We start from the raw sequence: 17,086 nt of genomic DNA, 5'->3' as shown, positions 1-17,086 counted from the left end.
CCTGGTAGAGCAGTTTGTTGTTCTGATTCACATCAAATGTCAGCTGGCCACTGGGAGACTGGACTGTCACTGTGCTGGAACCCTCTGGACTGAACACTACAGTGGCGTAGAGAGCCAGAGCCTGGAGAGCCACCACTGTGTCCTACAACACACAACACGACAATTACTTTATGGGCTTAAATGGATACAAATGTTAACATTTACTTTAGTTTATATGTAAAGAGTTAAAAATGCATATACACTTAGTTAAAAAAAATGGCATAAAGAGATGTTAAGTCATTGAATTCGTACAGTTCATTATGGTACAGTTTCTTATTAAAATAATTGGTCACTTGGTGGTACATATCTCTCAGGAGGAACTTAAAACCCTTAAGAGGCAAGCGCGGCAGAATAAATCCTGCAGTCCAGCTGAACGCAAGCTAAAGTTTTCTGCCTCTTTGTTTCTACATACAGCCTGTACCCCAGTATAAGGGATAAAAGTGTTGTGAATCCTTGGTGATAATGTGTAATGTTTAGAGTTGAGCAGTTTTGCAGTTATGTGTTGAACTAGTGATGTATAGCTATATACTGCCATGTTAGGCTAGTGGAACTGCGGTAATGTGAGCCACCGAATGCGAAACCGTGGTCAAGCCAGCCACCGTCTGATTTCTGTTGTGCCTAAAGCAGTGTTATTATGGTAAGGACGGGGTGCATGTCCTGAAAAATACATACGCATTTTTTTTGTGAATGCTCTAAGTGATTAAATTAACACAATTACATACAACAGTAATATAATAATATTATTAATACTAACAATAATGATAATAGTAGTTTTAATAATAACATGATTTATTATTATTTGTTATTAATACAAATACAAAATGTACCTTTTCTTAGTTATTTTGTGAACATAATTTATGTGAAATTTGACCTTTCACCAGCATAATTCCTCAGCAGTTAGTTCAGCGTTGTCATATCTTCTGCTAGTCTATCTTTCTTCCTAGTGTCATCTACTATTATTGGTACAAATATTATAAGGTTGTACTGTACGAACTTGGAGAAATTTAAAGTCAAATTAAATAAACAGTTAACATTTCCTTTAACTTTGACCACTGACCAAAACAACTGACCTTCGGTAAGCCCCGCCCCCCCTTAGTGACTGTTGCTAAGTCCGACAAACTGTCGGCGCTGCCACTGTCTATGACTGCACTCCCCGGAGAAATATTGTCACATTCGTGGAGAAAGCAATCTCAGAAAGAAGCAGACAGTTTTGCAGGTTGTATTCAGGCCATTAAACTGACTCAAACAGACGTGAACAACATGAAAGATAGAAGCTAAAGGCTACCGATCACACAGTACAAGTGAACCACCGCATCCCCCGACAATTGAGACAAAAGACAATGATATGAACTATATCAACACTGTTCCTGTACAGCTGGGTAGGCCTCTATTCATTATTACAGTCATTAAATAGCAGAACAGTAGGGCTTTATAACGTTACATTCAGTAGGAAGTTAGCTAGCGTTAGCCAGCTAACATTACATTAGGAACAATCCACAGCCTACATTTTTCTGGATTTATTTCAGTTTTTGGAAAGAGAATAAATTGTACTTCTCCTATCAGCCTCTCTGGGTAGTGACTGTAACTATTACAAGTGCCCCAGGAACAGCTGACCACATCTTAGAAAAATACAGCCAAAAGAAGCTAGAAAACGACTCCTTTTGCAATAGAGTCAATGGAGTGCAGCCATGAAAGTGTCGGACTTCAGTTAGAACAAGTCCTATAATGTGCTGTGATTGGCCAGCTTTGTATTCGGGCCGTGGCTTAGCGAAGGGTCAGTTCCTTAATAGATGACATCACGATTGTCAATATTATAACATTTCACTGTACCAACTTGGAGAAATCACACTGAAAATCCCTCCAACAACAAAAAATGAACCGATTTAGGATGCTGACTGAACTTTGACCTTTGACCAAAACAATTCCTTAATAGGTGACATCACAGTTGTCATATGATCTCCTTACTAGTGTTCTCTAGTATCACTGGTACAAATATAAGGTTTTACTGTACCAACTATGAGACATTGCACTCTAAAAAACCCTCGAGCAGCAAAAATTAGACAGTTAACATTTCTCTGAAATTTGATCTTTGAACATAACAATTCCTTAATAGTTGACATGATGGTTGTGATATCTTTCACCTATTAAAGAACTGCTGTGGTAATCTGGTAGTAAAATTTTTGCCAGTGATAGTAGAGTACACAGATTAAATTATTATTATTATTATTATTCCTATTAAGGAATTGTTTTGATCAAAGGTCAAAATTCTGAGAAATGATAAGTCTGTTTTGGCTGTTATATGAATTTCTAAAGAGCAATATCTCATAGTAATAATAATCTTTATTTGTAGAGCACTTTTCAAAAACAAGTTACAAAGTGCTTTAACAAGTGTAAAGACAACTAGAAAAGCAATTTCTGAAGAAATTGCGGTATGAATGCTGTCTGCTGAATGGCTTGCATTAAGTTGAATAGTACAAATGTATGAAAGATGTAGAAAGTTTTGTTGAAAAGCTGATGCTACACTGAATTGCTGTCTTGAACAAATTTGAATAGAACAAATGCATGAAAGATGTGGAAGGTTTGAAGGACTGTTAAAAACACTACACACTGCATTGCTAATGTGCAGAAAGTAGCTGAAGGACTATGAAATCTTGGAAACATGGGAAATGTTCTAAAGAATGTGAATAAGATTTTAAAGTTGAATAAACTTCAAACTGCACTGATAAATGTGGAAAATTTGGAAAATTTTGAGATCGTGTAATTAGTATGAAGGTGACATAAGTGTATCAACTCCAACTGGAGGTCCTGGGTAAGAACAATGACTCCACAGTGTTGAGTGTGGAGTTGCACAGATTGATGGGGATGGCTGGCCTCTTCCTGGAATACCCGCCCATCTCCACACTCTTCAGAGCATTGAGATTAAGATTGATCTGGCTGCTCCTGTACCCCAGATGGTCAATCTCACACCTGTGGGCAGACTGATTCCCACAAGAGAAGAGCCCAGTGAGAGTGGTGTCATCTGCACACTACAGGAGCTTGGTGGTTTGGTGACTGGAGGTACAGCTGTTGGTGTTCAGGGAGGAAAGCAGAGCAGAAAGAACACGACCTTGAAGGGAACCAGTGCTCACTGTCCTGTAGTCAGAAACGTGCTTCACGTGCCGATTGCTGCTGGACAGTAAGTCTGTGATACAGCTGCAGGCAGGGTCCACGAGTGATGCATGACTCCACAAACAGGATCCTGGTGTAGTCTCCTGGAGAGTCCAGGTGTTGGAGGACATGGTGAAGGGCCATGTTTACTGAGTTGTCTGCATTACACCATTACATCATCTCAATCAGCTGTGTGCTGAGCCTGCATTCCCAGGTTTCAATGGTGATAGTCAAAGCTGTCTGACTTTGACAGGCTTAGACAGCTGCTCTCATTGAGTTTAAACCTGAAGCACAGCTCTGCTTCTCCTGCTCCTACAGAACAGATTGTAACTTCCAGTGCCAAAGCAAACATATTGTTAGAGAGATAAGATCCTCATGAAGATGATGTCCAAGATTTGCGTGTCTACTGTCAAAAATGGCTTCACAGCAGCAGTATAGAAATGTCCATCTTCCTGCCTCTTTCCTGAAACTGCAGCACTTTTTTAGTATGGGAGTCTATGCGGCAGTTGAGTGGGACTCCTCTCACTCTCAAGCCAACTGTACAAGCTGTGTTAGTCTGATTGCTTTCAAAGTTAGACTTAAGCGGCAGAACAAGTTTTACAAGTCCCTACAACTTGTGAAAAATGATGTATGTAGAGTGAAAACTGTGGGAGATACAGCGAGTTGAAGACAAATTTTTCAGAATATTTTGAAGTGAATTCCCACTGTGTCAGTTGGTCCCCTCTCTCTAACTCCCAACATTCTGCCCCTTCCGCTCCCATTATAAACTCAGAAAACAGGCTGAAAACAACATGAAACTTGAATTGACATTGTGTAAAAAGTATAAGAGATATGAAAAAGTTGAATTCACTGGAAAGAGTCCAAAGGTTTGTGAACGTGTTAAAGGTGGAATGGCATTTCTACGTGAATGTATGAATTGGTGGGAAGAGGTTGATGATCAGTGAGTTTGAATGATTTTCTCATTGACTTTCATTATAACAAAGTTTCAAGAAAAGTTGAATAGATTATAATAATAATAATAATAATGCTTATTTGTAGAGCACTTTTCAAAAACAAGTTACAAAGTGCTTTAAGAAGTGTAAAGAATAATACAAAAAAACAAGATAAGAGCTTGAATAATCAATAAGAGCATGAAAAATTAAATTTGAAGAGTTTGATTGAAGAGTTTGAATAGGATTTGAAAGTTGAATAATACGAAGAACGAAGGAAAGATGTGGAATCTTTTCTATTTGGAATGGAGTTTCTAGCTGAAAGTATGAATGAGTAGTTAACAGTTGAAAAACCTTGAAAACGTGTGACATTTTGAACATTCCGTCCATTCATTTGAATGGGGAAAAAACTATGAAGGTTATCAAAATTCTGAATACAAGCAATCGATTCCTAATTGAGATGAATATTTTAAGCTTTGAATGACGTTTCTATGTTGAAAACTGTGGAACTAGTTAGGTTGCAAAAAAATGGCAAAATACACGTTTGAGATAAATAGTAGTAAAATAGAATAAAATAAAAGGGATAAAATAAAGTCAAATAAAATTGGGAAAAGCTCTCCTAAAAAAGTATGTTTTAAGGAGGGACTTAAAAGAGTTCATTGACTCAGCTGACCTGATTTCCTTGGGCAGGCTGTTCCAGAGCCTCGGGGCCCTGACAACAATCGCTTTGTCCCCTTTAGTTTTCAGTCGAGACTCTGGAACAGACAACAGACCTCTGCCTGAGGATCTCAAGGTACATGCTGGTATGTATAGGACAAAAAGGCGAGAGGCCATGAAGAGCTTTAAAAGTGATCAACAAAATTTTAAAGTAAATTCTAAAACATACTGGGAGCCAGTGTAATGAAGCTAAAATAGGAGTAATGTGGTCATATTTCTTTGCTCTGGTTAAAAACCTGGCAGCTGAGTTCTGGACAGTCTGGAGTCGATCAGTAGATTTTTGTGTTAAACAAGTGAAAAGGCTGTTGCAATAATCCAGGCGTGATGAATTTTTTTATATTTCTAAGTGTTAATGTTTCTCAGTGTAATCATGTTTTTATCAAAACATGATTGAACAAGTTTTGTGGTGTGCTGCTAAAAAATTGAATTACTATCAAACTAAACACCAAGGTTCTCAGCAACAGGCTTAAGGTGATTTACTAGGGAACCAGCAGATGGCAGTATTTGTTTTGCAATACATAACTCAGTTTCATATGTAAATGAATTATGTTCATATGTTCACTTTTATAAGGTCAGGTCTGTTTTCGTAAAGAAATAAATACCGGCTGCCTGTTAAGTAAGTAAATGATGATTTGTAGTTAATGGGCTATAACACTGCTGAATTCCTTCATATGTATCACTAACAACGAATTGTTGAGGTATTTTGTAATGTTGCTGTCTATTGCAAACCATGTATGTGTAAATTAGGTTATTCAGAATTTTTCAGATAAACATTTATTTAGTTTTCCAGATAACTTTGATTTAGTAATATTAGTAATATTTGCACGCCCATTATATGCTTAAAAATGCATTGTTGCAAAGATAAAAAGGATTCTGTTATACTGTAAATTTAACTTAAAGTCCAGCTGTCTGGGCTGTACCTGTGTGGAGGAGAAGCCTCCATAATAGTTCTGCTGGCCCGTCAGCCATCTGACGATGCTGGTGGCGGCGCCCAGGTCTTCAGCAGCGGGAGAGCCGCTGAGTCTGGCCAGCAGCACATAGGAGCTGATCTCCACAGACAGAGAGGCTGACGTTTCTGTCGCTGTCTGAGACCAGTAGAGGAAACCTCCTGAAAACAGCCATCCACAAACAGACAAACAGGCACAGGGTGAGCCACATTCACAGGAATGAAGCCAAAAGGATTTCCTTTAGGAGGATGACTCACCTTGGTTTGATGCAACAGTGTCCAGGTGCTTCAGAAGGTGAGCACGGGTCTCCGTGTCTCCTGCCAGGGTGAAGACGTACGCCAGCAGAGCTGTAGTGTAGGTGTTGCTAAAGTCACTGATGGACTCCCTGAGACAAGACAGGCTCTTCTGCACCACAGGATCCTATAACAGATTCAAAGAACACATTATAATAAATGATCTCAAGACTTTATTGATTGGAAGTCTATTATTCTATTAGTCTATCTATTTTATTATAGAGACGATGATTTCTCTTTGAATAAATTCTTAAATTAAGGGAAAGGTAAAAGAAAGGACTTCATTGAATGGAGGCAATAATTCTAAACAACAGCGCAACATGAGCTTTACAAAGTGAGGAGACAAAGAGACCAGGAATTATTTAGTACCTCTAACCTAAATGAGGTAGCAAAACAACACACACAAATTAAACTACAGCAACAACTTCCAACAAATGTAATTGTTAAATGAGGCCTATAATGCCAGTCAACAGGACATGAGGTTCAGTATGGACTGGTTATTATTTATCATGTTTTGTTTATATTTTATTTTCTATTTTTATGTGCTATCTGTGGTAGAGTTGATAACTTTGCTAGTGCAATTTAGTTGCTCACCACAGCGAGTTAGAAGATGTGTTTCCTCTTCCCACTTTCTGAAGAAAAGTAGTCTGTTGTAATAGTGAATGTCTGTTTAATAATTCTGTGTAAAAGTTTTATTGAAGCATCAGCAAAAATTCCCACTGAGAAACAATCACAGGGCTTCATGCTGTACTGAAAAAAAGCAAATTTTTATATACAAATTCAAATATTCAATATGCATTCAGCATGTGTAGTTTAACTCATGTAAATGCTGTTTCTAGGTGTTGTGTCTAACATGACGTGAAATTTGAAATCTGAAGTCATTGGCTTGTTACTCGAGTGACACAGTGGAGGCCCCACAAACAAATAAGCTAACAGGTTTCATTCAAATTATTTTAGACTAATTAGATAATAATTAGTTCTCATTGATTGAATTTTAGGAAAGTTGCCACCTAGAAGATTTTTTTGATTGCCCTGTCGGAAAAGCTGTTGTTATCTTGACTACTACTATTAAACAGCGACTACAGTTCACAGGATCTGTGGTTACTTAATACTTTTATCCAAAGTGAATTACAATTGCTAGATATGTAGATATACCAGAGGTAAAACGCCTCTGAAGCTACTAGAGGTCTTTCTCAGGGACACATTGGTGGATGCGTCACAGTAGGAATAGAATCCAGGTCTCTCATACCCAAGGAATGTGTCTTATGCAGTGTGCCATAACCTCCACAGGTATCTAAATATATATATATTAGGATGGATGGATGGATGGATAGATTTAAATATAAATGAATGCTTCAGTGTATTTTTAAAATTTTTCTCCATCATCTACAGCAAGTATATATTGAGATAAGTAAATAAGTAAAACAATAAAACATTTAAGAACATATAAACTGGGAAGACATTAAAAATTGCTAGAAAATAATGCACATTTTCATTTGATTTGGTTTGTGTCTTGTAAAGGAAATTCTTTCAGGTTTACAGTTAAAACAGAGATTTTTGTATGGCAAGGAGTCTACTCACATTCAGGGGCACTTTCATCTCCAAGTAGGCAGCAGTGATGTAAGCACTAAGAGTCACTTCATTAGACACACCACCCTGTAGAGAGGAAGCATCATGCGGACGTTACCATCACTGTAGCTCCAACACAGGCGCCAGATTCACAAAAGATTTATGAGTCCTACAGAACTGTCGCATAATCATGCATGAATAGCAATTATGGTGAATTAAAATGATAAAATTAATGTCAGCGGGAAGTATGTTATGTTGCAAATCACTGCTTGCATGTTGAATTTGTATGAAACGGGCCCCAGTTTGACTGAACAACGAAGAAATGGGTTATCATCAGCCATTTCATAAAAACAGAGACTGACCTTCATTCCGTTGTGGAAGAGTTTTCCCAGCTGCTGGAAACAGCCACTTGCTCGTTGTTTGCCATCCAGCCAAGACTTAGACTCAGCAAGCTTTTTTGGGTCAATGTAGATGAAAGACTGTGCTTTGGCAAAACATCTCAGCACAAAAGCAGTCAGCCTGAGGATATTAAAACAAGGTCAAACAATAACTGATACAATGAAGTGAAGAGGAAGCACTTGATCTGTGTAATGTTTCACAACATATACTTAATGCTTCAGGTCATTAGCTAACATAATTAATGCATTAAATAGAGATCCTTATGCACATTCTTGAGAGTTCACATTGCACACTGGTGGTACAACTGTGATGAAGTCACATTTTCCAAAAGATGCGAATGTTTGCAGGATTATGCTCAGCATGAAGCTAACGAACAAACTTTCTTTTTCTTTTCAACATTTGCTTTCTGAAGCATGGTGTATTTAAAATGTGTTGTGTTTGTTTCAAATGTGTGTTTTGCATTTGCTAAACAAAATGCATCAGTTTACTAATGGTGTTTTGTATTTGTATGTGTTTGTTAGTGAATCAAAGAGCTTTTGTAAAACGTGTGTTGTTTGCCAAGTTTTTGCAGAAAGTTAGGTCCAAAGTGCAGCCACATCATCTACTCTGCTGTAAGTTTTTTTTTCGACCTCAACCGTAAAGGCGACACACCATGTACATATGATAATTCTTTGTGAATGATCAATCAGTCATGTGACTATAGTGCAGTGGATAAGACACATGCCTTTGGTGTGATTCCCACTGTGACTCCTCCTCTAATGTGTCCCGGAGCAAGACACAACACTTGGGGACCTCTTGGGTTAGAGGTCGCACGCCTCTGGACACACATAGCAATTGTACTTTGGATAAAAGTGTGATCTAAATGAGTAAATAAATGAAATAAATGTGCTCACCAAGTGTTCCCCAGTCCTGTTCCAAATGCGCTGTAAGCACCGTCACTATGTTTGTAGTTCAGCTGTCTCTGGTAGCCTGTAAAATATGCAACAAAGCTCAGCTGGGGGTTATGACGGGGACACTATGGTCACCAGAATGCCCCTCACAGTGTTGTGCATAAACGTGTTATAAGATCGTGTTCAGTAACTCATTAACAAAGGGTAAGACCACAAACCAAGAGCCGCAAAGTTCCTCCACCCAAGTCAAACTCACAGCATTTCATTAGACACAAAAACAAAAACAAAAATAATGTCAACGAGCTCAAGAGCCAAAATTATGAATTATGATCATGAAATAGTTTATTTTAATGAGTGTGAACTGAACTTTTCCTTTGTCAAGCAATGACTGACGACAGATGTTCTGTTTATGTGTGCAAGCAGCACCAGACTGTTACAGGATTTTGGACAGGGGTGGACTGCTAATCTGGCATACCACGGAAATTCCAGGAGGGCTGACAACTTTTGTGGCAGATGTAACATAAATTATTTATTTACATAGCTGTTTGTTTTGATAATTTCCTATCCTGACATTGGGCCGGCCCAATCACATTTCTTACTAGCACCCACCCCCTCTGCCCTCTGTTGCTTGCCCGAAAGAAAATAATTTTCCGACTGAGGCCGCCTAATGCGCGAAAATTGCCACCGGGGCTGCAGTAGGTTCAACATCAGCTACAATACACTGCGTAGTGCAGGTACAGGCACTAGAAGGAGTAAAGGAGAGCCGTGGCCACTGCCAGAGGAGGAGGTGTGAGACAAAGTGACAGAGCTGAGGAAGAGAGAGCAGAAGGAGGGTAGAGGTGACGCAGTAAGCATGGAGTAGCTCAACCTGTCGGGAGGATTATTTACACTGGGGACGCTGGGGACATGTACCCCCCACTTTTTGAAATCATTTGTTAAAAATGTTCTGAAAAATAGCTTGCACCAAGAAATGTTAATTAACAAATTAATTAACAAATACAAATGCTATGAGAAAGGTTTATTTGCACAATAAGCCTCCAATACAATAATTTGCTACTAATTACTAAATTATATTCTATTATATTTTTATATTCTGAATTGCAAACTGAATTTTGTGCTTCCCTTCATAAAAATAAAGACATGTCCACCATAAACTGGTAGAGAAGTCTACAGAATGCAGGAAATTATAATTAAATTAAATGCTCAAAATCCTTTGGGAGAGGACCCCCAGACCCCCCTATCAAATATTTTATCTATAAATATTTTCTCTAAAGAGTAGGCCTATTAAAATATATTCTTGTCTTGTTGTCATGGCCCCAATCTTGTGCAATGTCACATCTCATGGGCTAAGAGTTTTGTCGCACCCCTAATCTGAGCCCTTAAATGGAAGGATGGTGTATTGGTGAAGGGTGTCCGACCGACTTTGATGGGCTGCCTGGGCCAAAAATGCCAGGGCCAATTTTATTGTCCCAGTCCAGCCCTGATTTGGGATATTTAAAGATGTTTCTTTTTATCTGTAATATAAAGTTAGCAGAGACTCACCACTGGTCAGGAAGTTGGTAGCCTTCTCCTTGATGGCTGCGGTCAGCTGCTGTGTGTTTTCCAGGTACTGGAGGATGTAAATGTTGGGGGCCAGGAGCACCATGTTCTGCTCTCCACATCCGTACGGCATCTGCAGCAGCCCATCCAGGTTCTTCAGGGCTCGGCCCAGAATGTCACCTGCACAAGAACACTGACTCAGACAACACAAAATACACCAAATACACCAACACGCTGCAAATATACAAAACAACAATGGAATGGTTACCAAAGGGCACTAAAAAGTGCTGAACATGACTTCATGAACTTCATGAGTCACAAACCACTGCAACAAGCGTGTTGGAATGGAAATACTTCTATTTTTTCTTATGGACTTTTTATTCAAAGTATAGTATTTTTATACATCGTCAAACATGGCGGGGTTTAAGATTTGCTTTGTGTTTCGTGAAAGCTCAGCAGTTTGAAACCGTTTGACAACAAAGGCATAAAAGCAAAACACGATCTTTAAAAGGACAATCCAGCCACACAAGTCTATTTTTTATTATTGATGCCTTTATAAGGCTTCAAGGGAGTTAACGTGGCAAAATGCGTCTGTTTAAAACACTAAATTAAAATGAATGTATTATCTTACCCAGGACTGATACTGAAGCACGGGCAGATCCATCAATCATGTTCTCAGGGAGTTGGATGTCTATTTCCGCTTTCACAGCTCCCCCTGTGTACAGACAGAACAAACACCTTTCAGAGAGAAACTCTGTACTGAAACAAAGATGTCATTAGTGGACAAAAATAGGTCAGACTGAAAATAAGATGAACAATCAGCGATCAGCAGTAATAAAATGTATGTATTTAAGTAGTGACATTTAACATAATCTGAGACACCTGCGCTAAACATGTCACAATTGCCATAATCGCAATGATTTTAATTTCTACCCCTGCGACCCTGTATGCAGGATAAGCGGTTGACAATGGATGGATGGATGGATTTTAATTTCTACCTGCGAGTACTGAATGCCATTTTTGACATGTTATCTACTCGACACCTAACACATAGCATTTGGCTCTCCATTATGTAAACGTGCCATGCCTGGTGTAAAACATACTGACCTTTTGGGCAGAGCAGAAAGTTGTAGGTCTTGGTGATCTCAGTTCCCTCAGCCTGAGAGGAACAAATAATATGACTTCCAAAGTTTCCAGCTTGTATTAAATGCAAAAAATAATGGTTAATGGATAAACTTGTCTATGTCATCTTGTTTTTAAGGTACCAACCTTTACTATGAGAGATCGTGTGACCGTGTCGATACGTCCTCTCTCTGGAACACTCACAATCTCATTGTCACATGAAACATGGGATGCCACAGCCTCAGCCGTCACAGACACATTCACAACCCCTAAAAAACATCAACAAGCAGAGTGAAACTCGAGTAACAACTTCTTCAGATCCTGTCGTGTGTCAAAGTGTCACTGAGGTGTATTCTACTGATTTCATAAAGATGAAAAGGAAAGACAGCAACCCTTTTAACATTTGACACCAGTGTGGATGAAACTTGATCCTCACCCAAGACTGAGGGGGCCATGGTCCAGCTGAGGGTCTTGCGCTCACTGCCACACAAACAGGATGTGTACTGGTCACCAGAGAGCGGAGTGAGGGTGTAGTCTAAAGAGGGTGCTGGAGTCACAGTGACCTGTTCAATAGAGACAACATTATTCACTATGTTGTCAAAAGTTTTAGGACACCCCTCCAATTTATTGAATTCAGGAGTTCCAATCACTTTCATGGCCACAGGTGAAATAAATCTAGGCATGCAGACTGCCTCTACAAACATTTGTGAAAGAATGGGTCGTCTCAGGGGCTCAGTGAATTCAAGCGTGGTGCTGTGATAGGTTGCCACCTGTGCAATAAGTCCATTCATGAAATTTCCTCACTACTAAATGTTCCATGGTCAACTGTTAGTGGTATAACAAAGTGGAAGCGATTAGGAACAACAGAAACTCAGCCATGAAGTGGTAGGCCACATAAAATCAGGTCAGCGCATGCTGAGGCGCACAGTGCGCAGAAGTCGCCAAATTTCTGCAGAGTCAATAGCTACAGACCTCCAAACGTCATGTGGCCTTCAGATTAGCTCATGGAATGGGTTTCCATGGCAAATATTACCATTAAATCCAAGATGGCCGGCTTCCTGTTAGGCTTAGGGAATGCCTCCAAAAGGCTTTTTGTACATCTGGACATGATACATGTATCACAGAAATTTCGTAGATGTAGGACGTCCCTCTGAGGCTACTTTGTTGCAGGTTACTTCCTGTTGCCAGTAGGTCGCGCTATAACCGTGTGTTTTTGCAACGTACATTTGTTCAGGGTGGGACTCTTATTGAACGTGTAACATCGTGTACAGATTTGAGCATGTACATGGTAGTCACAACAACTTCCTGTGTCATGGCAAAGCATGGAACTTTGCCATCATGGACACGCTGGTAACCGAAAACTTACAAGCTTCATAGCAATCATCACTGTGTTAAAGCTTTTCTGGGACAATATTGAAGTTGATATGGCCAACTTACTAGGAGTAGTTCAAGACAGCATAAATCTTGTCATTTCCTCTTGCCAGCAAGTGGCACTATGACTTTGAGTGAATGTTGGGATATAGATGCGTTCAGGGTTGGACTTTATTCATCCATGTCAAATTTGGTACAGATGTGAGCATGTACACTGAAGTCATAACAACTTCCTGTTTCGTAGTGAATCATCGATAATCCACGCCACGGGCACCCCCAGTCGACTAAATTCACCATTTGTACGATGTTTTATCAATGGGATTAGACTGTACAGGAAAAATTTGAAGTTGATTGGACAAATTCTCTAGAAGGAGTTTGTTAAAGTGTGTAAATTGTCAAAAATGCTGATTAAATCCAAAATGGCCGACTACATGTTGGGTGTTGCCTGCCTGGCGTGTGTACAAAGTTCTGTACATCATTACATTACATATTTAGCTGACGCTTTTATCCAAAGCATCTTAGAATTGCTATACATGTATCGCACGCCTCTGGAGCAACGAGGGGTTGAGGGGAAGTGTCTTGCTCAGGGACACAGTGGGGGGTAGGTCACAGTGGGTGATTGAACCCAGGACTCTAACACCAAAGGCAGGCGTCTTATCCATTGCACCATCACCACCCCAGTTAACTCATAAATCAATTCATAAAATGCTTCGACACAAAGTATTTGCATTGATGCTTTGTTTAATCCATGTAACTATACAGCACAGTGTTTTGCAGGGACATTTATTACTGTCTCAATGAGAACACGACGTGATTATGAGGGAGCTGTTTGCAAAGTGGGGGAAGAGAGAGAAAACAGCAAGGGACAAAAAAGAAAGTGTCCAAAGTATAGGATTATTTCAAGCTAAAGAAAACAACAACTCTGTAATGTTACCGTCTGTCCACCGGGTACTACCTCCTCCATCACAAGCACGCACTTGCCCACTGAAATTTTATCATGCACGTAGCCGACCAATAGGACGTCGCTACCGATACGTGCGTGACGTATAAATAGCAGTGTCCCTACTGCCTCAGCATCCGACCGCCTCTTCAGCAGACGCCGTCAGAGCTCATCGGTAGAGGGCTCCGCCTGTGCTTATAGAACCAGGGTTACCATATTGTAACCTTTGTTCTATCTCACACAGGCTTCGCCCTCTACTGGACTCTATGCAGACCTCTTCGACACACACCTCGCTGAAAAAGGGTTGTAGACCTTTCCACACTTCTGAGTGGAATGTGCACACACCGCTAAGGTTGGGTCTGTTCCTGCCCGTGTCCAGGCTTGGGAGATTCACTCACAAAGCCAGCTGGCCAGGCTCTTCTTTGACAGGGTTTTACTGACTGCACTGAAACAGACGATCAGCTGACCAGTGCATCGAATGGGGGCTGTGTGCTCCAGGGGCTCATAAGGTGCAGCTATTAGAGCCACCAACACAAGCAGCAAGTCCTACTGAGGCGCTGAGAGACACGACACCGGTCGCTGTCTTCTCACACCCTGCAGAAAGCGCATCACAAGGGAGTGAGTGAAGACTGTTCTGTCACCAAACACCCTGTGACAGGAGAGATACCTGCAGCGCAACAGCCCCTTCTCCATCAGACCTTGCAGGAAAGAGAAAATGGATCCCACCGAAAAGGTAGGCAGATCCGTCTCCCTCTCAATGCATCAACGCTGAAAGCCCAACCACAGCAAGACGTGGTGGAGACTGCCCGCCGCTTGGATGGTCTTTGCGACCTCAGCGGCTAGATCAGCCTGAGTCTGCCTCTCCACAATTTTAGGAGAAAAACCTAGAGAGGCTGGTCCAACACCAGCATTGAGCATATGAAGCCTCACCCTTGTGACAGAGCCCCCCAGACCATAGGTACAGGCCAGGGCTCTGTCACTCTAGGCTGCGTCACTTCTACGCGCCCATCCCCAAGGGTGGGCTGTCCTGTGGCTGAATTGAGAACCACAGTGGGCAGTGGGTGTTAGCAAACAGATCCACTACCGCTCTCCCGAAGCGAGCTCAGATCTGCTGAACCACATTGTTGTGCAGTCTCCACTCGCTCGGTTGGAGGCCAGCCCTCAAAATGAGGTCAGCCACCGCCGTTCTCCAAGCCTGGGACGTGAAGGGCTTTCAAAGACAGCAGGTGTTCTGATGCCCACGTCTATAGGTTCCCTGCCTGCGCCAACAGAGCCGTGGATTGGACTTTGCCCTGTCTGTTGATGTACGCGCTAGAAACACAGCTTGGAGTGGATTGTGGATGTGTGGTGTGTGGCCCCCTCGGCTCTCTTCGGGGAGCCACAACACTCACTGCACTCCCCTGGCAGGTTCCTCCCCATCCAGTGAGACTCATCTATGAAGACTGACACTGATGAAGACACCCTGCCGATCAGCACCCACGCTGCCAAAAAGTGAGAGACCCCCAGAATCGCAGGTCCTCCTGCACTAGAGTTGAAAGGGGGGGGGGGTCACCATTCATCACCTTTGCCTCTTGAGGTCCAGATGCAGGCTGGCAAACCAATATTGTAGCCGTTGCATCTGCAGCAAGCCCAGAGGTAGCACCTGATGGACTACTGCCCTGAGGCCCAACGGCAGCATCACTGACAGCACTGCCGCAGCTGTCCCCTGCTGCAGCCTGTGGACCACCAAGTGACGCTAACAGATACGCTCTTGGAGTGTTGTAGTTGAGCACAATCCCCAGATACTCAGTTCGCTGCAGCGGCTGGGGGGAGCTCTCTTCCCAATTGATCGCAACCCCAGGGTGTTGAGGTGCAAAATCAACAGGGCTGTGTGGAGATCACTCAAGGCTTCAATCTCTCCATGACCATGAGGTTGTGAGTAGAAAGGAACCCTCATGCCCTTCTCGCACAACGATTGCAGTGTGATGCATCTACAGAGTGTGTGGGGGGCTAGCGAGTAGTTGACGAGGAGCCTAATGTATTGTAGGCTACCCCCTGAGAGGAGAAGCCTAGAAATTCCCTGTTACTGTGTCACCTCGACATGAAATAGGCGTCTTTCAGATCGATGGCGGTAAACCAGTTACCGGGCTGCACTGGCTCCAGCGTGTTCCTGATCATCAGCATGTGGAAACGCCCTCTTGTTCATTATGCTGGTTCAGGTGGCCGAGATCCAGAATGGCTCAGAAGCCTCTCGTCTTGTTGGAGACCAAAAAGTACATGGTGAAAGACCTCTGTGCATGTCATGCGCAGAGATGCCCTAAGACAGCCTGCTTCAGCAGCGCCCGTGCGAGTCCTTGTGGGCACGCTGGGAATGCAGCGCCACAGTAGACTGCTGCATTGCTGAGTTTCCACTGTAAGAATAGCTCGTTTCTCGGCTGTCACGTCGTGGACGTGGACCATTATGGCCGCGCAGACTCGCCGGTCAGGCTTGTGAAGTGGACGCCCGGGCCTCACCCAGCCTCTCACTCGGTTCTGACCAGGAGGGCGGCGTGGGCTGCAGGGCGAACCGTTAGCTTAGTGTCGGTGAGCTAGCAACGTGCCTGTGCGAGTCCTCGTGGGCACACTGGGAATGCAGCGCTACAGTAGACTGCTGCATTGCCCAGTTTCCACGGTAAGAACAGCTTGTTTCGCGGCTGTCACGTCGTGGAAGCGGACCATTATGGCCGCGTGGACTCAGCGGTCAGGCTAGCTAAGTTGATGTGTTCAACACGGCTAGCTCAATGAGATGTGGTTGGTGGTGGGGAATTAGCACTTCTAAGAATGTAATGTGTTTCTAATAAACAGTTTAACATTCACAGGCATCACCACAGTATAAACACAAGCAGCACGTTAGAACAGTGGTTTCGTGAACACAAGGCCGCAGGGCGAACCCTTAGCCTCACCCCAGGAATTAACGTTAGCTCTTTGATGAGAGAAGCTAACTTAGCTCTTTGAGGAATGTAATTAACATGTTTTACTCAAAACTGTTTCCACATTGTCAAAAGCCTTACCATAGTTTTACACAAGCAGCACATGTAAAACAATGGCGTCTTGAACATCAGACAGGGATTGTGGCGGCGTCAGCAGGCCTCTCTCCCTCCATAACCGTCACCTGGCCAGTCGCTCCCTTCCCCAGCTGCAGAGTGGCTGGCGGGGGGGCCTGGAC

General features: G+C 42.2%; 1 protein-coding gene across 1 annotated transcript in view; it reads right to left on the bottom strand.

Moving 5' to 3' along the window:
* Positions 1 to 17,086, bottom strand: part of LOC123985875 (alpha-2-macroglobulin-like) — a 67,409-nt gene that overhangs the window by 4,514 nt on the left and 45,809 nt on the right. The window contains exons 11-21 of the mRNA XM_046073845.1: positions 12,028 to 12,154; positions 11,739 to 11,860; positions 11,577 to 11,628; positions 11,101 to 11,184; positions 10,473 to 10,649; positions 8,934 to 9,009; positions 8,004 to 8,160; positions 7,654 to 7,728; positions 6,037 to 6,199; positions 5,753 to 5,940; positions 32 to 142 (exon numbers count right to left, since the gene is read on the bottom strand). Of these exons, the coding sequence (XP_045929801.1) occupies positions 32 to 142; positions 5,753 to 5,940; positions 6,037 to 6,199; positions 7,654 to 7,728; positions 8,004 to 8,160; positions 8,934 to 9,009; positions 10,473 to 10,649; positions 11,101 to 11,184; positions 11,577 to 11,628; positions 11,739 to 11,860; positions 12,028 to 12,154 (1,332 nt within the window). The remainder of the gene's footprint in view (positions 1 to 31; positions 143 to 5,752; positions 5,941 to 6,036; positions 6,200 to 7,653; positions 7,729 to 8,003; positions 8,161 to 8,933; positions 9,010 to 10,472; positions 10,650 to 11,100; positions 11,185 to 11,576; positions 11,629 to 11,738; positions 11,861 to 12,027; positions 12,155 to 17,086) is intronic.

Source organism: Micropterus dolomieu, linkage group LG17 (assembly GCF_021292245.1).
Source record: "Micropterus dolomieu isolate WLL.071019.BEF.003 ecotype Adirondacks linkage group LG17, ASM2129224v1, whole genome shotgun sequence".
NCBI classification, from domain to species: Eukaryota; Metazoa; Chordata; class Actinopteri; order Centrarchiformes; family Centrarchidae; genus Micropterus; species Micropterus dolomieu.
This window is presented reverse-complemented; position numbering and strand designations above follow the sequence as displayed.